Below are 23637 nucleotides of genomic sequence, written 5' to 3'. Positions count from 1 at the left end.
TGCTTGCTGATGGTGAAGGCTGGCAGAAATGATTAAGTAACCGGGCTCCTGGGTTGGGGTCACGGGCTCAGCTGCTTGCTGATGGTGAAGGCTGGCAGAAATGATTAAGTAACCGGGCTCCTGGGTTGGGCTCACGGGCTCAGCTGCTTGCTGATGGTGCAGGCTGGCAGAAGTGATTAAGTAACCGGGCTCCTGGGTTGGGGTCACGGGCTCAGCTGCTTGCTGATGGTGAAGGCTGGCAGAAGTGATTAAGTAACCGGGCTCCTGGGTTGGGCTCACGGGCTCAGCTGCTTGCTGATGGTGCAGGCTGGCAGAAGTGATTAAGTAACCGGGCTCCTGGGTTGGGGTCACGGGCTCAGCTGCTTGCTGATGGTGAAGGCTGGCAGAAGTGATTAAGTAACCGGGCTCCTGGGTTGGGGTCACGGGCTCAGCTGCTTGCTGATGGTGCAGACTGGCAGAAATGATTAAGTAACCGGGCTCCTGGGTTGGGGTCACGGGCTCAGCTGCTTGCTGATGGTGAAGGCTGGCAGAAATGATTAAGTAACCGGGCTCCTGGGTTGGGGTCACGGGCTCAGCTGCTTGCTGATGGTGAAGGCTGGCAGAAATGATTAAGTAACCGGGCTCCTGGGTTGGGGTCACGGGCTCAGCTGCTTGCTGATGGTGAAGGCTGGCAGAAATGATTAAGTAACCGGGCTCCTGGGTTGGGCTCACGGGCTCAGCTGCTTGCTGATGGTGCAGGCTGGCAGAAGTGATTAAGTAACCGGGCTCCTGGGTTGGGGTCACGGGCTCAGCTGCTTGCTGATGGTGAAGGCTGGCAGAAGTGATTAAGTAACCGGGCTCCTGGGTTGGGGTCACGGGCTCAGCTGCTTGCTGATAGTGAAGGCTGGCAGAAGTGATTAAGTAACCGGGTCAGAACCAGGAGGGCAGTGAAGGTACAAAATCAGAAGGCAAAAGAATGGCCAGGAAATGTGCCGAGGTCAGACACAAACAACACCACCTAAGACCGAAACAGAACGACCATAACCCTGCTGTAAGTAACAGCAATAGTGCATACAAATAATAGTGCGGACTTTGATTAAAAAAAAGTGTAAAAGCCGCCTCACCAGCGACAAGGTGTACTTAAATCCGGATGGTTCTAACCCCCACCAAAGTGTGTAAAAATGGCATCAATGTGAATAAGGGCCGAGTCCCAAATATGGACAACCAGCAACAAGGAGCTACATAAACGTAATGTCCAGCTCAAAGGGCGGGAGGACACGACCTGCACGAACTGCAGAAACCTGCGGAAAAAAAGAACTGGAATACAAGTAGGTATGCATACAAAATAGGAGCATGTTCACATTGGTCATTAAACAGACGAAACAATATGAACATATACCCTGCTAGAAGTAAAAGCAGCAATGCCTATTAATAATTTTTTTTGTTAAGAAATACAAACAAGCAAAGCAGGATCTGAAAGCATCACCTGAAGCAGAGTAGATCAACGATATCTGGCAGCTCCCAGCAGTAAGCTGGAAATGTTCCTTGGAGCTGGTGCACACACACCCATACTGCCAAACTGGAGGCACTACAGATCCCAGCCTTCCTAGTCTCAGTGGCTTGGATTAGCCTTCACCAGCCAGAGTTTTTGTTCCTGACGTCCCCTCCAGCACCTCCTGCAGAGCTAATACTGTGGCGCCTGGTGACAGACATGGCAGTAGAAGCTCCCAGAGGAGATGTGAGTACATTTGTAGGGAATGGCCTCCTCTCTCTGTGAGCCATCTCTTGTAGACTGGTGTGTACTGACCTGGGTGCTCCTCCCGGCCTCTGCTTCTGTGGATGCTCCTCCCTGCCTCTGCTTTTATGAATGCTCCTCCCTGCCTCTGCTTCTGTGGATGCTCCTCCCTGCCTCTGCTTCTGTGGGTGCTCCTCCCTGCCTCTGCTTCTGTGGATGCTCCTCCCTGCCTCTGCTTCTGTGGATGCTCTTCCCTGCCTCTGCTTCTGTGGATGCTCCTCCCTGCCTCTGCTTCTGTGGATGCTCCTCCCTGCCTCTGCTTCTGTGGGTGCTCCTCCCTGCCTCTGCTTCTGAGGATGCTCCTCCCTGCCTCTGCTTCTGTGGGTGCTCCTCCCTGCCTCTGCTTCTGTGGGTGCTCTTCCCTGCCTCTGCTTCTGTGGATGCTCTTCCCTGCCTCTGCTTCTGTGGATGCTCCTCCCGGCCTCTGCTTCTGTGGATGCTCCTCCCTGCCTCTGCTTCTGTGAATGCTCCTCCCGGCCTCTGCTTCTGTGGATGCTCCTCCCTGCCTCTGCTTCTGTCGATGCTCCTCCCTGCCTCTGCTTCTGTGGATGCTCCTCCCTGCCTCTGCTTCTGTGGATGCTCCTCCCTGCCTCTGCTTCTGTGGATGCTCCTCCCTGCCTCTGCTTCTGTGGATGCTCCTCCCGGCCTCTGCTTCTGTGGATGCTCCTCCCTGCCTCTGCTTCTGTGAATGCTCTTCCCGGCCTCTGCTTCTGTGAATGCTCCTCCCTGCCTCTGCTTCTGTGGATGCTCCTCCCGGCCTCTGCTTCTGTGAATGCTCCTCCCGGCCTCTGCTTCTGTGGATGCTCCTCCCTGCCTCTGCTTCTGTGGATGCTCCTCCCGGCCTCTGCTTCTGTGGATGCTCCTCCCGGCCTCTGCTTCTGTGGATGCTCCTCCCTGCCTCTGCTTCTGTGGATGCTCCTCCCTGCCTCTGCTTCTGTGGATGCTCCTCCCTGCTTCTGCTTCTGTGGATGCCCCTCCCTGCCTCTGCTTCTGTGGATGCCCCTCCCTGCCTCTGCTTCTGTGGATGCTCCTCCCTGCCTCTGCTTCTGTGGATGCTCCTCCCTGCCTCTGCTTCTGTGGATGCTCCTCCCTGCCTCTGCTTCTGTGAATGCTCCTCCCTGCCTCTGCTTCTGTGGATGCTCCTCCCTGCCTCTTCTTCTGTGGGTGCTCCTCCCTGCCTCTGCTTCTGTGGATGCTCCTCCCTGCCTCTGCTTCTGTGGATGCTCCTCCCTGCCTCTGCTTCTGTGGATGCCCCTCCCTGCCTCTGCTTCTGTGGATGCTCCTCCCTGCCTCTGCTTCTGTGGATGCTCCTCCCTGCCTCTGCTTCTGTGAATGCTCCTCCCTGCCTCTGCTTCTGTGGATGCTCCTCCCTACCTCTGCTTCTGTGGATGCTCCTCCCGGCCTCTGCTTCTGTGGATGCTCCTCCCGGCCTCTGCTTCTGTGGATGCTCCTCCCTGCCTCTGCTTCTGTGAATGCTCTTCCCGGCCTCTGCTTCTGTGAATGCTCTTCCCGGCCTCTGCTTCTGTGAATGCTCTTCCCGGCCTCTGCTTCTGTGGATGCTCCTCCCTGCCTCTGCTTCTGTGGATGCTCCTCCCGGCCTCTGCTTCTGTGAATGCTCCTCCCGGCCTCTGCTTCTGTGGATGCTCCTCCCGGCCTCTGCTTCTGTGGATGCTCCTCCCGGCCTCTGCTTCTGTGAATGCTCCTCCCGGCCTCTGCTTCTGTGGATGCTCCTCCCTGCCTCTGCTTCTGTGGATGCTCCTCCCTGCCTCTGCTTCTGTGGATGCTCCTCCCTGCCTCTGCTTCTGTGGATGCCCCTCCCTGCCTCTGCTTCTGTGGATGCCCCTCCCTGCCTCTGCTTCTGTGGATGCTCCTCCCTGCCTCTGCTTCTGTGGATGCTCCTCCCTGCCTCTGCTTCTGTGGATGCTCCTCCCTGCCTCTGCTTCTGTGGATGCTCCTCCCTGCCTCTGCTTCTGTGAATGCTCCTCCCTGCCTCTGCTTCTGTGGATGCTCCTCCCTGCCTCTTCTTCTGTGGGTGCTCCTCCCTGCCTCTGCTTCTGTGGATGCTCCTCCCTGCCTCTGCTTCTGTGGATGTGACGCGCCCCTGGGCCTGTGTCGCGCTGCGTTGCGCATGCGGGAGCCTACCCGGAGCCGGATCAGTAGAGGGTTGTAGTCTCGTGGCGGTGACCCGGTCCGTGCCCAGGGAGTCAAACTAGACGGCAGTCTATTAGTAGTAAATAGTTGATGACTACGCCACCCGTTGAGTGCAGCCAGGGAGCTGCTGCTGCAGGGCAGACCGCTGAGGCCGGTGGTAGGATTGTGCAGCGTGATAGTATAACCCCCAACGGGAGGGGTATGGCCTCAGGGCAGCCGACGTGGATGATGGGGGTAGCAGGAACCACTCAGAGACGGTACGGTGTAGTTCAGGGTCTTTACTGGTAACAACGATAGACCCTCCCGGAGTACTTGCTAGCGGATGGGGCCTGGTCAGTCCTTGAGCAGATGGGATCTCCCCTGGCCAGGCGTAGTTGTAGGCCTCACAAACTGACTGTACTCTTCTGGCTACCTTGCTAGAAGCTGATGTAAGTAGCCCACGTCCCTGAGTGTACCGTGTGGTGCTCACCCGTATGGCCGGTGACTCGGGGCCTTCTAATGGCTTCCGCTCCACGATGGCGGTGCTGGTCCCACGCGTGTGACCGTGCCTTCGGGCTTCTGGGCCAGAGGACCTGAAATCCCCTGCCTGACGGATTCTGCTGCTGGGTAGAAGTTAGTCCCCACAGCCTCGGACTCCGGGTCCGGTAAAGAATCTTCTTAGTCAGGGCGAGCGCTGCAGCTGCCAGCCCCTGACTCCTTGGAACTCTGCTGTTTCCTATGCTGCTTCTTGTCTCCACTCTCCTTGTCTGACTCTCCCTGCCTCAGCCCCGGGTTTTTACAGGGGAAGCTCTTCCCCTCCCAAGACTGGGCAGGAGGTGTGGCATGCACAGGATCCCTGACCGAAGGACCTCCCACCTGCTCTCAGACATAACATTACATTACTGTGGAAAACCAGACCCCTGGGGTGCCACATTCCCCCCTAGTGAAATTTAGTACTCCGGGACTAAACACATTTAGAAAAACATAACAAAGTATAACAATAACAACACAATAAGAAAAACACATAAGATGGTTGCGGCGTGTCCGCAACCGGGTGCAGTCTTTGAAGAAAAGGAAAGGTGTCCATTTCACCAACACAGGGAGACGTAACCAGGTAGGGGTCTGTCCTACCCCGAGTCCTTAACAGTCTCTAGTCCATCCTGGGTTACGCTCCAACTATATACAAGGATTCCCGGTAAATCCACCAAGGTTTCCTAAAAACAACTGGAAACACAAAATTATTCACAAGCAACAATACACAGAAAAACATAAATAAAACAATTTATACACTTTAAATTCTCCAGCGTGCGGGTAACTGGCCTCTAGTGGCCCGAGTGGACCTACGGAGCTGACTGTCTGGCCCTGAACTACAGGGTGTAGGAGCTGTCAAGGGTAAACTGGGCAGCTGTCTACCGGCTCTTTGTCTCACTAGGGGTACGGCAGGCTCACTATAAGCAGAGGGTTGATTCTCCTGTTCTGCTTGTGTGGAGTCTTCTGCCTCCTGGACCGGCTGTTCTTCCAGCTCTACCCGTTGCTCCGTAGGTTCTTGGGATGATGGTTGGAGGAAGGTGAGTACGGGTACCACAACTGCACCATTGACTTGAGTCCAAGACTGAGGGAAGTCCCCGAGCACGGTACTAACCATATCTTCCCTTTCTTCCACGGGTCGATGGTCTTCTTGTTCCTCTTCAGGGTTCCTCAGTTGTTCGGGACACTTCTTCAGGTGGTCCCGGGATACAATGGCTGTGGTTTCCCCTCCGTCTTTACTGATGGTACAGACCTTCGGGTTCTCGTGGCTTGAGGGCAGTACGGTGTACGGGTCCTCCTCCCACTGGTCATCCAACTTGTGGAGCCGTCTTTTCCTCTTCAAGACCTGCTCTCCGGGTACCAGGGGAACAGCGGGAGCATACTGGTTGTAAGTCTTCTCTTGTCTTTCCCTAGCCTGACAGAGACTTCGCTCCACGCTCTCTTGTACTCTCCGGTACTGCTGCTGCCTCTCTGTGTCCCAGTCTGTTTCTGGTGAAGTGTCCTCAGGTGTCAGGACTCCCATTTCCAGGTCAACAGGTAACTTACCAGGTCTCGCCCTCATTAGGTAAGCCGGGGTACAGTTGGTGGAACCTACCGGGATGTGGTTGTATAGGTCCACCAGATCGGGCAACTTCTCAGGCCACAGACTGCGTTCTTCCAGGGGCAATGTTTTTAGCAGATCCATTACCACCTGGTTCATTTTTTCACAAAGTCCATTAGTTTGCGGATGGTAGGGTGTCGTCCTTATCTTCCGGCAGCCATACAGATTGCAGAATTCCTGGAAGACCTCCGCTTCAAAGGCAGGTCCCTGGTCCGTCAGCACTTGGTCCGGGTACCCGTGTGGACGGCAGAAGTGCTGCTGGAAGGCTCTAGCTGCTGTTTGAGCCGTTAGGTCCTTGACGGGGACGACAACCAAGAACCGGGAGTAATGATCCACGATGGTTAACGCGTAGACGTAGCCACTTCTGCTTGGGGTCAGTTTTACATGATCCAAGGCTACCAGTTCCAACGGTTGCCGGGTGACGATGGACTGCAGGGGAGTCTTCTGGCTGGCCCGGTCCTTCCTTCTCAGATTGCACGGGCCACAGTCTCTGCACCACTTCTCGATGGTTCCCCTCATGCCTACCCAGTGGAACCGGTCGCGCAGCAGGAACTCCAGCTTTTTCCACCCGAAGTGTCCAGCTCCGTCGTGGTATGCCTCCATCACCATGGCTGCGTCTCTTCGTGGCACCACTACTTGCCAGAGTAGTTCATGCGTCCGGGAGTTGACCATTCTGCGGCACAACTTCCCCTTGTAAAGGAATAGTCGACTCTTCTCCGCCCATAGTTGTTTGGCTTCCTCCGGAGCGTCTGGTTCAAGTCGAGCCTCCGGCCGAGTCAGCATCTCCTTCACCAGTCGGACGGCAGGGTCGCTGTCTTGCGTTTCCGCCCAGTTGTAGTGGGGTAAGGGGTTCAACGTAGCAGCCTGTTTACCCCTTACCCGGTGGGAATACTGGATAGTCCCATGACGGTGGAACGCAGGGAGTTCAACTTCTTCCAGTCCCTCCGGATCTTCTCCTTCGTCCGGCAGGTTGGGCATCCTGGACAGGGCATCCGCGTTAGTATTGGAGCGTCCTGCCCGGTATTTGATTGTGAACTCGTAGTTGGACAGACGGGCCATCCACCTCTGCTCCAGGGCACCGAGTCTTGCCGTGTCCAGGTGTATCAACGGGTTGTTATCCGTGTATACGGTGAACCGGGAAGAAGCGAGGTAATGCCTAAAGCGCTCGGTGACTGCCCATACCACGGCCAGGAACTCTAGCTTAAATGAGCTGTAATTCTCGGGGTTCCTTTCGGTGGGTCGCAGTTTTCGGCTGGCATAGGAGATCACTCGTTCTCTCCCCTGCTGAATCTGGGATAGTACGGCTCCTAGCCCGATGTTACTGGCGTCGGTGTAGAGGATGAAGGGCTGGCTATAGTCTGGGTACGCCAAGATTTCATCCCCCGTGAGGGCCATCTTCAGCTGGCGGAAGGACTCTTCTTCTAGCTCTTCCCATTTGAAGGGCGGCTTCTGGTTCTTGGCCTTCCGGGACTGGCCTATCAGGAGGTCCTGCATAGGCGCTGCCTTTTTGGTGAAACCGGGAATAAACCTTCGGTAGTAGCCTACCAACCCTAGGAACTGCCGCACTTCTTTTACGCTGGAGGGGCTTGGCCATCCCTTAATTGCGGTGATCTTATCGGGGTCGGGAGCCACTCCGTCAGCGCTCACCACGTGTCCCAGGTATTGCACCTTTGGTTTCAGGAGGTGACACTTGGAGGGTTTCACCTTTAGGCCGTAACTCGCCAGAGCTTCGAACACCTCCGCCAGGTGTTTCAGGTGGTCCTCATAAGTTTTGGAGTATACGATGACATCGTCCAGGTACAACAGGACCGTCTCGAAGTTTCTGTGGCCCAGACAGCACTCCATTAATCGTTGGAAGGTTCCTGGGGCGTTGCAGAGTCCGAACGGCATGCAGGTGAACTCGCTAAGTCCCATCGGGGTGGTGAATGCGGTCTTCTCCCGGTCCGCCTCTGCTACAGGAACCTGCCAGTACCCGCTAGTGAGATCCAAGGTAGAGAAGAAGTTAGCAGATCTTAAAGCAGCCAATGACTCCTCTATCCTTGGTAAGGGGTACGCATCCTTGTGTGTGATACGGTTGATTTTCCGGTAATCTACACACATCCTCATGGTGTTGTCTTTCTTTTTGACTAAAACTAGTGGGGCTGCCCAGGGGCTACAGCTATCCCGGATTACCCCAGCCTCCTTCATGTCTCTAAGCATCCCCTTGGCGTGTTGGTAATGTGCAGGGGGTACGGGTCGATACCTCTCTTTTATGGGAGGATGATCTCCCGTGGGGATGCGGTGTTCTACCCCCTTGACTCGCCCGAAGTCTAACGGGTGTTTACTAAACACTCTCTCATACTCTTGAACCACCCGATAGACTCCTTGTTTCTGATGTGAGGGAGTGGAATCAATACCCAAATGTAGTTGCTGACACCAGTCCTCCATGTCTTTCTTAGAGCCGTTACCTTCCTCCGGGTGAGATGGAGGCAAGGGTTCCACAGATTGTATAGAATTTTGATTAGTGGTATATAATTTGGCTAGCGTGGCATACCGGGGCAGGTACACTTCCCTCTCCCCGATATTTATTATGCGAATGGGCACCCTCCCATGGCGTACATTGACCACCCCCCGTGCTGTCAAAATGGTGGGCCTACTGTCTGAGTAAACTGGTTCTACCATTGCCTGGTAATCTCTTCCTCTCAGACCAATAGCTGCCCGGCACCAAATCATCATTTCACTTTTTGGGGGCATGGCAATAGGAAAAGGGTCACACATTCTTACGCTACCAATCTCACCGCCGGAGAGTTCCACTTGTTGCCGTTGCATCAGTGCCCGGATCTCTTTCTGGAGCACCCGCTGCTCGCCGGAGCTGGCGTTCTTGGCAACCTGCTGTAAAAGGAAAATCACCTCTGCAAGACAATTTTCAATTACGTTAGTTCCTAGAGTTATTTTTGGGTGACTCTCATGTTTATCAATATCTACAATGATCAGTCCCTGTGCGGCCAGTTCGACTCTACCGATTTTGAGGGCCACCTCCTTAAATCCGATCTGTGGCACGGGCTGGCCATTGCTGGCGATGATACTCAAGTCGTCGTCAGGGTAGTGGGTAATATCCGAGTCATTCCAGTACTGCTTGAAGAGCACGTACGGGATGGTGGTGACCTGTGACCCGGTATCCAGTAGGGCACTCATGGGAATGCCATCCAGTACCACAGGCAAGACTGGACGTCCTCCCACATATCTGTCGCGCCAGTTCGATGGGCCTGGTGATCTTTTTCCTGGGGGTTGGCCCTCTACCCCAGGTTGTGCCCGTTTAAAGAACAGTACCTTTCCATATGTCCGGGTTGATTGCAGCGGCGGCAGATGGGTCGTCCGTCCTCGCTGTATCGGTCACTGGGTCTTCCTCTGGCCGGTGGGGTCCTCCTTGGTCGACGCCACGGGATGTCCTCCGGTCCGGATGCCAGCTGGATCTTCCCTGGGGTGGAAACCTGTAAAGACTGCACAGTTCGGGTTAGCGCAGCAACGCTCTTAGCTAGCTCTTGGACCTGATGGTGTAGGTCTGGAGCCGGGTCATTGTCCAAAGCCTGCGCATCAGCTCCCACAGGCCCTGCTGACAAGGGCGCCGCCTCCTGGTAGTAAGTGGTAGTGGGGCGTCTGTGGGTCACAACGCCACCTGGTGCCGGTTCTCGGAGCACCCGGATGGCTCTGTCCTTGAACTGTGCAAAGTCCAGATGGGGATCCTGTAAGGCCATTGCCCGCAACTGGGTTCGGTGGGCATTGCAATATAAACCCTCTATAAATTGTTCAGTCAACAGCCTGTCCTCGTTTCCCACCCCATCAGGGTCGGTCTGCTTTATGGCCCTCAGGGCCTCTTGTAGGTTTAGTGCATAGTCCCTTATACTCTCATGCGCTCGCTGCTTGCACCCGTAGAATCTAAGCTTAATCTCGGCTGAGGTGCGGGTATCAAAGGTGTCCTTCAGCCGGGTTAGTATCCCTGCGACAGTCTTCCTCCCAGGTGGCCAGGATTTTACTTCCCTTTTGGCTGCCCCGGTTAGTTGGGCCACCAGGATGCTCACTTTTTGCTCTTCTGTGAGGGGGTACACCTGGAAGAGGCTATCCAGCTTTTCTCTAAAGTCATGCAGGGTATGTGACTCCCCTGAATACTGGGGTAGCCAAGCTGCTCCCGGGATATAGGGCATGGTGAAGGGCATAACTGCAGCAGCGGTAGCGCTGGCGGGGGTTGGGGCAGTGAAGCTCTCCTCCGTATCCGACATCTTCCTCCCCCCTAGTGGACCGTGGCCTACCTTGCGATGATCCTCTTCCGTAGGCCGCGGCTCCGCAGTGGATCGTCAGGGTTGAGGACCTTCCGTCGCGCTCCTGTGACGTCGGCGTCTGCTGGGCTCCTTCCAGGACCTTACGCAACGTCCGGACGTGAGGCGGGGCTTCAGTTCTCGCGCGCTTTCGGAGTCCACGCACCTCTTCTTCCCGCGCGGCGTCCCCAAGATGGCGTCCAACGGCGGGAAAACTCCATGGATGGCGGGAAGAAGGCCGAAGATGGCGCCGGATGGCGGGAAACTTCACCGATGGCGGGAAGAAGGTAGAAGATGGCGCCGGATGGCGGGAAACCTCCACGGATAGCGGGAATCTTCACCACTGGTAAGTTTGAACAGTCTTTGCTTTTCAGGCACGCAGTACCCGGTGGTTGCGGGCACGAAATCCTGCCGACTACGCCAAAGTTGACGCGCCCCTGGGCCTGTGTCGCGCTGCGTTGCGCATGCGGGAGCCTACCCGGAGCCGGATCAGTAGAGGGTTGTAGTCTCGTGGCGGTGACCCGGTCCGTGCCCAGGGAGTCAAACTAGACGGCAGTCTATTAGTAGTAAATAGTTGATGACTACGCCACCCGTTGAGTGCAGCCAGGGAGCTGCTGCTGCAGGGCAGACCGCTGAGGCCGGTGGTAGGATTGTGCAGCGTGATAGTATAACCCCCAACGGGAGGGGTATGGCCTCAGGGCAGCCGACGTGGATGATGGGGGTAGCAGGAACCACTCAGAGACGGTACGGTGTAGTTCAGGGTCTTTACTGGTAACAACGATAGACCCTCCCGGAGTACTTGCTAGCGGATGGGGCCTGGTCAGTCCTTGAGCAGATGGGATCTCCCCTGGCCAGGCGTAGTTGTAGGCCTCACAAACTGACTGTACTCTTCTGGCTACCTTGCTAGAAGCTGATGTAAGTAGCCCACGTCCCTGAGTGTACCGTGTGGTGCTCACCCGTATGGCCGGTGACTCGGGGCCTTCTAATGGCTTCCGCTCCACGATGGCGGTGCTGGTCCCACGCGTGTGACCGTGCCTTCGGGCTTCTGGGCCAGAGGACCTGAAATCCCCTGCCTGACGGATTCTGCTGCTGGGTAGAAGTTAGTCCCCACAGCCTCGGACTCCGGGTCCGGTAAAGAATCTTCTTAGTCAGGGCGAGCGCTGCAGCTGCCAGCCCCTGACTCCTTGGAACTCTGCTGTTTCCTATGCTGCTTCTTGTCTCCACTCTCCTTGTCTGACTCTCCCTGCCTCAGCCCCGGGTTTTTACAGGGGAAGCTCTTCCCCTCCCCAGACTGGGCAGGAGGTGTGGCATGCACAGGATCCCTGACCAAAGGACCTCCCACCTGCTCTCAGACATAACATTACATTACTGTGGAAAACCAGACCCCTGGGGTGCCACAGATGCTCCTCCCTGCCTCTGCTTCTGTGGATGCTCCTCCCTGCCTCTGCTTCTGTGGATGCCCCTCCCTGCCTCTGCTTCTGTGGATGCCCCTCCCTGCCTCTGCTTCTGTGGATGCTCCTCCCTGCCTCTGCTTCTGTGAATGCTCCTCCCTGCCTCTGCTTCTGTGGATGCTCCTCCCTGCCTCTGCTTCTGTGGATGCTCCTCCCGGCCTCTGCTTCTGTGGGTGCACCTCCCGGCCTCTGCTTCTGTGGGTGCTCCTCCCGGCCTCTGCTTCTGTGGGTGCTCCTCCCGGCCTCTGCTTCTGTGGGTGCTCCTCCCTGCCTCTGCTTCTGTGGATGCTCCTCCCTGCCTCTGCTTCTGTGGATGCTCCTCCCTGCCTCTGCATCCGAGGGTGCTCCTCCCTGCCTCTGCTTTTATGAATGCTCCTCCCTGCCTCTGCTTCTGTGGGTGCTCCTCCCTGCCTCTGCTTCTGTGGATGCTCCTCCCTGCCTCTGCTTCTGTGGGTGCTCCTCCCTGCCTCCGCTTTTATGAATGCTCCTACCTGCCTCTGCTTCTGTGGATGCTCCTCCCTGCCTCTGCATCCGAGGGTGCTCCTCCCTGCCTCTGCTTTTATGAATGCTCCGCCCTGCCTCTGCTTCTGTGGGTGCTCCTCCCTGCCTCTGCTTCTGTGGATGCTCCTCCCTGCCTCTGCTTCTGTGGGTGCTCCTCCCTGCCTCCGCTTTTATGAATGCTCCTACCTGCCTCTGCTTCTGTGGGTGCTCCTCCCTGCCTCTGCATCTGAGGGTGCTCCTCCCTGCCTCTGCTTTTTTGAATGCTCCTCCCTACCTCTGCTTCTGTGAATGCTCCTCCCTGCCTCTGCTTCTGTGGATGCTCCTCCCTGCCTCTGCTTCTGTGGGTGCTCCTCCCTGCCTCTGCTTCTGTGGGTGCTCCTCCCTGCCTCTGCTTCTGTGGGTGCTCCTCCCTGCCTCTGCTTTTATGAATGCTCCTCCCTGCCTCTGCTTCCGAGGGTGCTCCTCCCTGTCTCTGCTTCCGAGGGTGCTCCTCCCTGTCTCTGCTTCCGAGGGTGCTCCTCCCTGTCTCTGCTTCTGAGGGTGCTCCTCCCTGTCTCTGCTTCTGTGGATGCTCCTCCCAGCCTCTGCTTCCGAGGGAGCTCTTCCCTGCCTCTGCTTCCGTGGTGCTCCTCCCTGCCTCTGCTTCTGTGGATGCTCCTCCCTGCCTCAGCATCCGAGGGTGCTCCTCCCTGCCTCTGCTTTTATGAATGCTCCTACCTGCCTCTGCTTCTGTGGGTGCTCCTCCCTGCCTCTGCTTCTGTGGATGCTCCTCCCAGCCTCTGCTTCCGAGGGAGCTCTTCCCTGCCTCTGCTTCCATGGTGCTCCTCCCTGCCTCTGCTTCTGTAGATGCTCCTCCCTGCCTCAGCATCCGAGGGTGCTCCTCCCTGCCTCTGCTTTTATGAATGCTCCTACCTGCCTCTGCTTCTGTGGGTGCTCCTCCCTGCCTCTGCTTCTGTGAATGCTCTTCCCTGCCTCTGCATCTGAGGGTGCTCCTCCCTGCCTCTGCTTTTATGAATGCTCCTCCCTGCCTCTGCTTCTGTGGATGCTCCTCCCTGCCTCTGCTTCTGTGGATGCTCCTCCCTGCCTCTGCTTCTGTGGATGCTCCTTCCTGCCTCTGCTTCTGTGGGTGCTCCTCCCTGCCTCTGCTTCTGTGGGTGCTTCTCCCTGCCTTTGCTTTTATGAATGCTCCTCCCTGCCTCTGCTTCCGAGGGTGCTCCTCCCTGTCTCTGCTTCCGAGGGTGCTCCTCCCTGTCTCTGCTTCCGAGGGTGCTCCTCCCTGTCTCTGCTTCTGAGGGTGCTCCTCCCTGTCTCTGCTTCTGAGGGTGCTCCTCCCTGCCTCTGCTTCTGTGGATGCTCCTCCCAGCCTCTGCTTCCGAGGGAGCTCTTCCCTGCCTCTGCTTCCGTGGTGCTCCTCCCTGCCTCAGCATCCGAGGGTGCTCCTCCCTGCCTCTGCTTTTATGAATGCTCCTCCCTGCCTCTGCTTCTGTGAATGCTCCTCCCTGCCTCTGCTTCCGAGGGTGCTCCTCCCTGCCTCTGCTTCCGAGGGTGCTCCTCCCTGCCTCTGCTTCCGAGGGTGCTCCTCCCTGTCTCTGCTTCCGAGGATGCTCCTCCCTGCCTCTGCTTCTGTGGATGCTTCTCCCTGCCTTTGCTTCCGTGGATGCTTCTCCCGGCCTCTTCTTTCATGGGTGCTCCTCCCTGCCTCTGCTTCTGTGGGTGCTCCTCCCTGCCTCTGCTTCTGTGGGTGCTCTGCCCGACCTCTTCTTTCGTGGGTGCTCCTCCCGGCCTCTTCTTTCGTGGGTGCTCCTCCCGGCCTCTTCTTTCGTGGGTGCTCCTCCCGGCCTCTGCTTTCGTGGGTGCTCCTCCCGGCCTCTGCTTCCGTGGGTGCTCCTCCCGGCCTCTGCTTCCGTGGGTGCTCCTCCCGGCCTCTGCTTCTGTGGATGCTCCTCCCGGCCTTTGCTTCTGTGGATGCTCCTCCCTGCCTCTGCTTCTGTGGATGCTCCTCGCTGCCTCTGCTTCTGTGGATGCCCCTCCCTGCCTCTGCTTCTGTGGATGCTCCTCCCTGCCTCTGCTTCTGTGGATGCTCCTCCCTGCCTCTGCTTCTCTGGATGCTCCTCCCTGCCTCTGCTTCTGTGGATGCTCCTCCCGGCCTCTGCTTCTGTGGATGCTCCTCCCGGCCTCTGCTTCTGTGGGTGCACCTCCCGGCCTCTGCTTCTGTGGGTGCTCCTCCCTGCCTCTGCTTCTGTGGGTGCTCCTCCCTGCCTCTGCTTCTGTGGATGCTCCTCCCTGCCTCTGCTTCTGTGGATGCTCCTCCCTGCCTCTGCATCCGAGGGTGCTCCTCCCTGCCTCTGCTTTTATGAATGCTCCGCCCTGCCTCTGCTTCTGTGGATGCTCCTCCCTGCCTCTGCTTCTGTGGGTGCTCCTCCCTGCCTCCGCTTTTATGAATGCTCCTACCTGCCTCTGCTTCTGTGGGTGCTCCTCCCTGCCTCTGCATCTGAGGGTGCTCCTCCCTGCCTCTGCTTTTTTGAATGCTTCTCCCTACCTCTGCTTCTGTGGATGCTCCTCCCTGCCTCTGCTTCTGTGGATGCTCCTCCCTGCCTCTGCTTCTGTGGGTGCTCCTCCCTGCCTCTGCTTCTGTGGGTGCTCCTCCCTGCCTCTGCTTCTGTGGGTGCTCCTCCCTGCCTCTGCTTTTATGAATGCTCCTCCCTGCCTCTGCTTCCGAGGGTGCTCCTCCCTGTCTCTGCTTCTGAGGGTGCTCCTCCCTGTCTCTGCTTCTGAGGGTGCTCCTCGCTGTCTCTGCTTCTGTGGATGCTCCTCCCAGCCTCTGCTTCCGAAGAAGCTCTTCCCTGCCTCTGCTTCCGTGGTGCTCCTCCCTGCCTCTGCTTCTGTGGATGCTCCTCCCTGCCTCAGCATCCGAGGGTGCTCCTCCCTGCCTCTGCTTTTATGAATGCTCCTACCTGCCTCTGCTTCTGTGGGTGCTCCTCCCTACCTCTGCTTCTGTGAATGCTCCTCCCTGTCTCTGCATCTGAGGGTGCTCCTCCCTGCCTCTGCTTTTATGAATGCTCCTCCCTGCCTCTTCTTCTGTGGATGCTCCTCCCTGCCTCTGCTTCTGTGGGTGCTCCTCCCTGCCTCTGCTTCTGTGGGTGCTCCTCTCTGCCTCTGCTTTTATGAATGCTCCTCCCTGCCTCTGCTTCCGAGGGTGCTCCTCCCTGTCTCTGCTTCCGAGGGTGCTCCTCCCTGTCTCTGCTTCTGAGGGTGCTCCTCCCTGTCTCTGCTTCTGAGGGTGCTCCTCCCTGTCTCTGCTTCTGTGGATGCTCCTCCCAGCCTCTGCTTCCGAGGGAGCTCTTCCCTGCCTCTGCTTCCGTGGTGCTCCTCCCTGCCTCTGCTTCTGTGGATGCTCCTCCCTGCCTCAGCATCCGAGGGTGCTCCTCCCTGCCTCTGCTTTTATGAATGCTCCTACCTGCCTCTGCTTCTGTGGGTGCTCCTCCCTACCTCTGCTTCTGTGAATGCTCCTCCCTGTCTCTGCATCTGAGGGTGCTCCTCCCTGCCTCTGCTTTTATGAATGCTCCTCCCTGCCTCTGCTTCTGTGGATGCTCCTCCCTGCCTCTGCTTCTGTGGATGCTCCTCCCTGCCTCTGCTTCTGTGGATGCTCCTTCCTGCCTCTGCTTCTGTGGGTGCTCCTCCCTGCCTCTGCTTCTGTGGGTGCTTCTCCCTGCCTTTGCTTTTATGAATGCTCCTCCCTGCCTCTGCTTCCGAGGGTGCTCCTCCCTGTCTCTGCTTCCGAGGGTGCTCCTCCCTGTCTCTGCTTCCGAGGGTGCTCCTCCCTGTCTCTGCTTCTGAGGGTGCTCCTCCCTGTCTCTGCTTCTGAGGGTGCTCCTCCCTGCCTCTGCTTCTGTGGATGCTCCTCCCAGCCTCTGCTTCCGAGGGAGCTCTTCCCTGCCTCTGCTTCTGTGGATGCTCCTCCCTGCCTCAGCATCCGAGGGTGCTCCTCCCTGCCTCTGCTTTTATGAATGCTCTTCCCTGCCTCTGCTTCTGTGAATGCTCCTCCCTGCCTCTGCTTCTGTGAATGCTCCTCCCTGCCTCTGCTTTCGAGGGTGCTCCTCCCTGCCTCTGCTTTTATGAATGCTCCTCCCTGCCTCTGCTTCTGTGAATGCTCCTCCCTGCCTCTGCTTCCGAGGGTGCTCCTCCCTGCCTCTGCTTCCGAGGGTGCTCCTCCCTGCCTCTGCTTCCGAGGGTGCTCCTCCCTGCCTCTGCTTCCGAGGATGCTCCTCCCTGCCTCTGCTTCTGTGGATGCTTCTCCCTGCCTTTCCTTCCGTGGATGCTTCTCCTGGCCTCTTCTTTCGTGGGTGCTCCTCCCTGCCTCTGCTTCTGTGGGTGCTCCTCCCTGCCTCTGCTTCTGTGGGTGCTCCTCTCGGCCTCTTCTTTCGTGGGTGCTCCTCCCGGCCTCTTCTTTCGTGGGTGCTCTTCCCGGCCTCTTCTTTCGTGGGTGCTCTTCCCGGCCTCTTCTTTCGTGGGTGCTCCTCCCGGCCTCTTCTTTCGTGGGTGCTCCTCCCGGCCTCTGCTTCCGTGGGTGCTCCTCCCGGCCTCTGCTTCCGTGGGTCCTCCTCCCGGCCTCTGCTTCCGTGGGTGCTCCTCCCTGCCTCTGCTTCTGTGGATGCTCCTCCCTGCCTCTGCTTCTGTGGGTGCTCCTCCCTGCCTCCGCTTTTATGAATGCTCCTACCTGCCTCTGCTTCTGTGGGTGCTCCTCCCTGCCTCTGCATCTGAGGGTGCTCCTCCCTGCCTCTGCTTTTTTGAATGCTCCTCCCTACCTCTGCTTCTGTGGATGCTCCTCCCTGCCTCTGCTTCTGTGGATGCTCCTCCCTGCCTCTGCTTCTGTGGGTGCTCCTCCCTGCCTCTGCTTCTGTGGGTGCTCCTCCCTGCCTCTGCTTCTGTGGGTGCTCCTCCCTGCCTCTGCTTCTGTGGGTGCTCCTCCCTGCCTCTGCTTTTATGAATGCTCCTCCCTGCCTCTGCTTCCGAGGGTGCTCCTCCCTGTCTCTGCTTCCGAGGGTGCTCCTCCCTGTCTCTGCTTCTGAGGGTGCTCCTCCCTGTCTCTGCTTCTGAGGGTGCTCCTCCCTGTCTCTGCTTCTGTGGATGCTCCTCCCAGCCTCTGCTTCCGAAGAAGCTCTTCCCTGCCTCTGCTTCCGTGGTGCTCCTCCCTGCCTCTGCTTCTGTGGATGCTCCTCCCTGCCTCAGCATCCGAGGGTGCTCCTCCCTGCCTCTGCTTTTATGAATGCTCCTACCTGCCTCTGCTTCTGTGGGTGCTCCTCCCTACCTCTGCTTCTGTGAATGCTCCTCCCTGTCTCTGCATCTGAGGGTGCTCCTCCCTGCCTCTGCTTTTATGAATGCTCCTCCCTGCCTCTGCTTCTGTGGATGCTCCTCCCTGCCTCTGCTTCTGTGTATGCTCCTCCCTGCCTCTGCTTCTGTGGGTGCTCCTCCCTGCCTCTGCTTCTGTGGGTGCTCCTCTCTGCCTCTGCTTTTATGAATGCTCCTCCCTGCCTCTGCTTCCGAGGGTGCTCCTCCCTGTCTCTGCTTCCGAGGGTGCTCCTCCCTGTCTCTGCTTCTGAGGGTGCTCCTCCCTGTCTCTGCTTCTGTGGATGCTCCTCCCAGCCTCTGCTTCCGAGGGAGCTCTTCCCTGCCTCTGCTTCCGTGGTGCTCCTCCCTGCCTCTGCTTCTGTGGATGCTCCTCCCTGCCTCAGCATCCGAGGGTGCTCCTCCCTGCCTCTGCTTTTATGAATGCTCCTACCTGCCTCTGCTTCTGTGGGTGCTCCTCCCTACCTCTGCTTCTGTGAATGCTCCTCCCTGTCTCTGCATCTGAGGGTGCTCCTCCCTGCCTCTGCTTTTATGAATGCTCCTCCCTGCCTCTGCTTCTGTGGATGCTCCTCCCTGCCTCTGCTTCTGTGGATGCTCCTCCCTGCCTCTGCTTCTGTGGATGCTCCTTCCTGCCTCTGCTTCTGTGGGTGCTCCTCCCTGCCTCTGCTTCTGTGGGTGCTTCTCCCTGCCTTTGCTTTTATGAATGCTCCTCCCTGCCTCTGCTTCCGAGGGTGCTCCTCCCTGTCTCTGCTTCCGAGGGTGCTCCTCCCTGTCTCTGCTTCCGAGGGTGCTCCTCCCTGTCTCTGCTTCTGAGGGTGCTCCTCCCTGTCTCTGCTTCTGAGGGTGCTCCTCCCTGTCTCTGCTTCTGAGGGTGCTCCTCCCTGCCTCTGCTTCTGTGGATGCTCCTCCCAGCCTCTGCTTCCGAGGGAGCTCTTCCCTGCCTCTGCTTCTGTGGATGCTCCTCCCTGCCTCTACTTCTGTGGATGCTCCTCCCTGCCTCAGCATCCGAGGGTGCTCCTCCCTGCCTCTGCTTTTATGAATGCTCCTCCCTGCCTCTGCTTCTGTGAATGCTCCTCCCTGCCTCTGCTTCTGTGAATGCTCCTCCCTGCCTCTGCTTTCGAGGGTGCTCCTCCCTGCCTCTGCTTTTATGAATGCTCCTCCCTGCCTCTGCTTCTGTGAATGCTCCTCCCTGCCTCTGCTTCCGAGGGTGCTCCTCCCTGCCTCTGCTTCCGAGGGTGCTCCTCCCTGCCTCTGCTTCCGAGGATGCTCCTCCCTGCCTCTGCTTCTGTGGATGCTTCTCCCTGCCTTTCCTTCCGTGGATGCTTCTCCTGGCCTCTTCTTTCGTGGGTGCTCCTCCCTGCCTCTGCTTCTGTGGGTGCTCCTCCCTGCCTCTGCTTCTGTGGGTGCTCCTCTCGGCCTCTTCTTTCGTGGGTGCTCCTCCCGGCCTCTTCTTTCGTGGGTGCTCTTCCCGGCCTCTTCTTTCGTGGGTGCTCTTCCCGGCCTCTTCTTTCGTGGGTGCTCCTCCCGGCCTCTTCTTTCGTGGGTGCTCCTCCCGGCCTCTGCTTCCGTGGGTGCTCCTCCCGGCCTCTGCTTCCGTGGGTCCTCCTCCCGGCCTCTGCTTCCGTGGGTGCTCCTCCCGGCCTCTGCTTCTGTATGTGCTCCTCCCGGCCTCTGCTTCCGTGGATTCTCCTCCATGCTTCTCCTTCCGCTATCCTGAACCTTTACATTTAGGTTCTTGACATTTTAATGGGTCTGGTGCACACACACCCATACTGCCAAACTGGAGGCACTACAGATCCCAGCCTTCCTAGTCTCAGTGGCTTGGATTAGCCTTCACCACCCAGAGCTTTTGTTCCTGACGTCCCCTCCAGCACCTCCTGCAGAGCTAATACTGTGGCGCCTGGTGACCGACATGGCAGTAGAAGCTCCCAGAGGAGATGTGAGTACATTTGTAGGGAATGGCCTCCTCTCTCTGTGAGCCATCTCTTGTAGACTGGTGTGTACTGACCTGGGTGCTCCTCCCGGCCTCTGCTTCTGTGGATGCTCTTCCCTGCCTCTGCTTCTGTGAATGCTCCTCCCGGCCTCTGCTTCTGTGGATGCTCCTCCCTGCCTCTGCTTCTGTGAATGCTCCTCCCGGCCTCTGCTTCTGTGAATGCTCCTCCCGGCCTCTGCTTCTGTGGATGCTCCTCCCTGCCTCTGCTTCTGTGGATGCTCCTCCCTGCCTCTGCTTCTGTGGATGCTCCTCCCGGCCTCTGCTTCTGTGGATGCTCCTCCCGGCCTCTGCTTCTGTGGATGCTCCTCCCTGCCTCTGCTTCTGTGAATGCTCCTCCCTGCCTCTGCTTCTGTGGATGCTCCTCCCTGCCTCTGCTTCTGTGGATGCTCCTCCCGGCCTCTGCTTCTGTGGATGCTCCTCCCGGCCTCTGCTTCTGTGGATGCTCCTCCCTGCCTCTGCTTCTGTGAATGCTCCTCCCGGCCTCTGCTTCTGTGGGTGCTCCTCCCTGCCTCTGCTTTTATGAATGCGCCTCCCTGCCTCTGCTTCTGTGGGTGCTCCTCCCTGCCTCTGCTTCTGTGAATGCTCCTGCCTGCCTCTGCTTCTGTGGATGCTCCTCCCTGCCTCTGCTTCTGTGGATGCTCCTCCCTGCCTCTGCTTTTATGAATGCTCCTCCCTGCCTCTGCTTTTATGAATGCTCCTCCCTGCCTCTTCTTTTATGAATGCTCCTCCCTGCCTCTTCTTTTATGAATGCTCCTCCCTGCCTCTGCTTCTGTGGATGCTCCTCCCTGCCTCTGCTTCTGTGGATGCTCCTCCCTGCCTCTGCTTCTGTGGATGCTCCTCCCTGCCTCTGCTTTTATGAATGCTCCTCCCTGCCTCTGCTTTTATGAATGCTCCTCCCTGCCTCTGCTTCTGTGGGTGCTTCTCCCTGCCTCTGCTTTTATGAATGCTCCTCCCTGCCTCTGCTTCTGTGGGTGCTCCTCCCTGCCTCTGCTTCTGTGGATGCTCCTCCCTGCCTCTGCTTTTATGAATGCTCCTCCCTGCCTCTGCTTTTATGAATGCTCCTCCCTGCCTCTGCTTCTGTGGGTGCTCCTCCCTGCCTCTGCTTCTGTGGGTGCTCCTCCCTGCCTCTGCTTCTGTGGGTGCTCCTCCCTGCCTCTGCTTCTGTGGGTGCTCCTCCCTGCCTCTGCTTTTATGAATGCTCCTCCCGGCCTCTGCTTCTGTGAATGCTCCTCCCTGCCTCTGCTTCTGTGGGTGCTCCTCCCTGCCTCTGCTTTTATGAATGCTCCTCCCGGCCTCTGCTTCTGTGGATGCTCTTCCCTGCCTCTGCTTCTGTGAATGCTCCTCCCGGCCTCTGCTTCTGTGGATGCTCCTCCCTGCCTCTGCTTCTGTGAATGCTCCTCCCGGCCTCTGCTTCTGTGGATGCTCCTCCCTGCCTCTGCTTCTGTGGATGCTCCTCCCTGCCTCTGCTTCTGTGGATGCTCCTCCCTGCCTCTGCTTTTATGAATGCTCCTCCCTGCCTCTGCTTTTATGAATGCTCCTCCCTGCCTCTGCTTCTGTGGGTGCTTCTCCCTGCCTCTGCTTTTATGAATGCTCCTCCCTGCCTCTGCTTCTGTGGGTGCTCCTCCCTGCCTCTGCTTCTGTGGATGCTCCTCCCTGCCTCTGCTTTTATGAATGCTCCTCCCTGCCTCTGCTTTTATGAATGCTCCTCCCTGCCTCTGCTTCTGTGGGTGCTCCTCCCTGCCTCTGCTTCTGTGGGTGCTCCTCCCTGCCTCTGCTTCTGTGGATGCTCCTCCCTGCCTCTGCTTTTATGAATGCTCCTCCCTGCCTCTGCTTCTGTGGGTGCTCCTCCCTGCTTCTACTTCCGATATCCTGAACCTTTACATGCTCCCCCAGGCCTCTTCTTTCGTGGGTGCTCCTCCCGGCCTCTGCTTCCGTAGGTGAACGGATGGACTCTACATGCCTGGTTCCCACCGTGAAGCATGGAGGAGGAGGTGTGATGGTGTGGGGGGCTTTGCTGGTGACACTGTTGGGGATTTATTCAAAATTGAAGGCATACTGAACCAGCATGGCTACCACAGCATCTTGCAGCGGCATGCTATTCCATCCGGTTTGCGTTTAGTTGGACCATCATTTATTTTTCAACAGGACAATGACCCCAAACACCTCCAGGCTGTGTAAGGGCTATTTGACCAAGAAGGAGAGTGATGGGGGGCTACGCCAGATGACCTGGCCTCCACAGTCACCAGACCTGAACCCAATCGAGATGGTTTGGGGTGAGCTGGACCGCAGAGTGAAGGCAAAAGGGCCAACAAGTGCTAAGCATCTCTGGGAACTCCTTCAAGATTGTTGGAAACAAATGTGGGAAATGTTATTTATGAACTATTTTGTGCGACAAATCTCTGATTTAAGGGCATAAAAATTCAAAGTTTGAAAATTGCAAAATATTCACCAAATTTTCATTTTTTTCACAAATAAACGCAAGTCGTATCAAAGAAACTTTACCACTATCATGAAGTACAATATGTCACAAAATAACAGTCTCACAATCAGTTGGATCCGTTGAAGCATTCTAGAATTATTAACTCATAAAGTGACAGTGGTCAGAATTGTAAAATTTGGGGAAACAGGCACGGGGTTAAGGGTGAACCTGCCCTTATCTGAGTCACTTGGCACCTCCCATTTTCGCCATAAGTTCCAGAATAAGGTAAAGTCCCGCCCTATTGTAACCGGGTGTATCAGGTCCTTGACCACCCCGACCTCCTGGGACTCAGTTCGTTTCTATGGTCACTGAAGTGACAGGGTAATCCTTAGCATCCCCCTGTCCAAGAATCCAGACACCGGTACTCCATTTACCGTCATGGGACATGTCTGCAGCCCCTTCCCAGGTTGACAGTCCACAATGCAGGCCAGATAAGCGTAATATGAACCTCTCGTCCTAGGCTGCCGTCCATCAGCTTCTGGTGGCATGGGACAACAAGCGGCTATGTGCCCCAGACCCTTACACCTCCAATAAATTAAGTCCCTAACCCAGACTTTCAGCGGGCACTTGGGACCTTAGATGCCCCCCACTTGTGGCTCTAACACCTCTTTTTTGAGAGTCAGTTTCCTTTTGGCTACCCCAGTAATGGGAAGCGATGACACCTGGTTTCCTTAATGACTTCTCAACCACCTGGTACTTTCCACTAGGCCAACCAAGTCGTCCACATTCAGTGGATCCCCTGGGCAACCCAGGTCTGCACCGGTCTAGGAAGGACGTGAATGAATCTGTCCATAACCACGCACTCGACTATCTGGGCTGGGGTAGAGGACTCTGGCTGCAATCAGTCATAGTTACTCCTAATCACGCCATTATTTCTGTCTTTAGTTTGGCATACTCTTTTATGTCCTGTAAAATCAGGTGTCACGATACTGTTATCCATAACCCCCGGGACCAGGGGCTCCTGCCCTGTTCCTAACGCTAGGGGCACCCTTGCTACCCCCCCTACCCAGGGAAGTGGAGAGGAATAGTGTATGTAAATACACAAACCAGACAAACAAGTGGGGACCTACAGGGATAAAATAAAATAGCAAACACAAAATATGCACTTACAGACAACAGAGGGAAAGCACTGAAGGGTTTAGGAACGTAAACAAAAGTAGAAGAGGAAGGGACTATGCACGCAACCAAAACTCCAAGCAACAGTCACAGATCAACTCTCCTTAAATGTTTCAAGCAAACACCTCCACTTCACTCCTCATCAGGCTGTACAAGACTGAACGCTGACAATACTGATCGCCAGAGCAGAGACTATATAGGAGAGGGGAATGGCAGATATTGCACAGCTAAGAACTTCCAAGAAGGAAGCTACAGAGACTCAAAGCTAAACAGATTAACTCCTGCACTGCTGAAAGACACTAGCACCATCTAAAAAGAGGGAAAAGTGCTTCTATTCAATGCAGGAGTATGTGAACTCAGATGCTGCGGTCTTCTGGCTCCTTTCTGTCGCAGTAAACCAGTGACGCCAGGTCCTTTTGGGGCTCAC

The 23637-nt window shown here is 56.9% G+C and overlaps 1 protein-coding gene across 1 annotated transcript in view; it reads left to right on the top strand.

The window, feature by feature from the left end:
- LOC141258689 (low density lipoprotein receptor adapter protein 1-B-like) overlaps positions 1–22046 on the top strand; it is a 57455-nt gene extending 35409 nt beyond the window's left edge. Inside the window, exon 9 of the mRNA XM_073673695.1 lies at positions 21761–22046. Within this exon, the coding sequence (XP_073529796.1) occupies positions 21761–22031 (271 nt within the window). The 3' untranslated portion in view covers positions 22032–22046. The remainder of the gene's footprint in view (positions 1–21760) is intronic.
- Positions 22047–23637: the final 1591 nt, after the last annotated feature.

This window comes from Phyllobates terribilis, unplaced genomic scaffold (assembly GCF_046119375.1).
Source record: "Phyllobates terribilis strain yellow unplaced genomic scaffold, ASM4611937v1 Scaffold_3__8_contigs__length_932513732, whole genome shotgun sequence".
Taxonomy (NCBI): domain Eukaryota; kingdom Metazoa; phylum Chordata; class Amphibia; order Anura; family Dendrobatidae; genus Phyllobates; species Phyllobates terribilis.
Note: the sequence above shows the minus strand (reverse complement) of the source record. Positions and strands in the feature narration are given on the sequence as shown.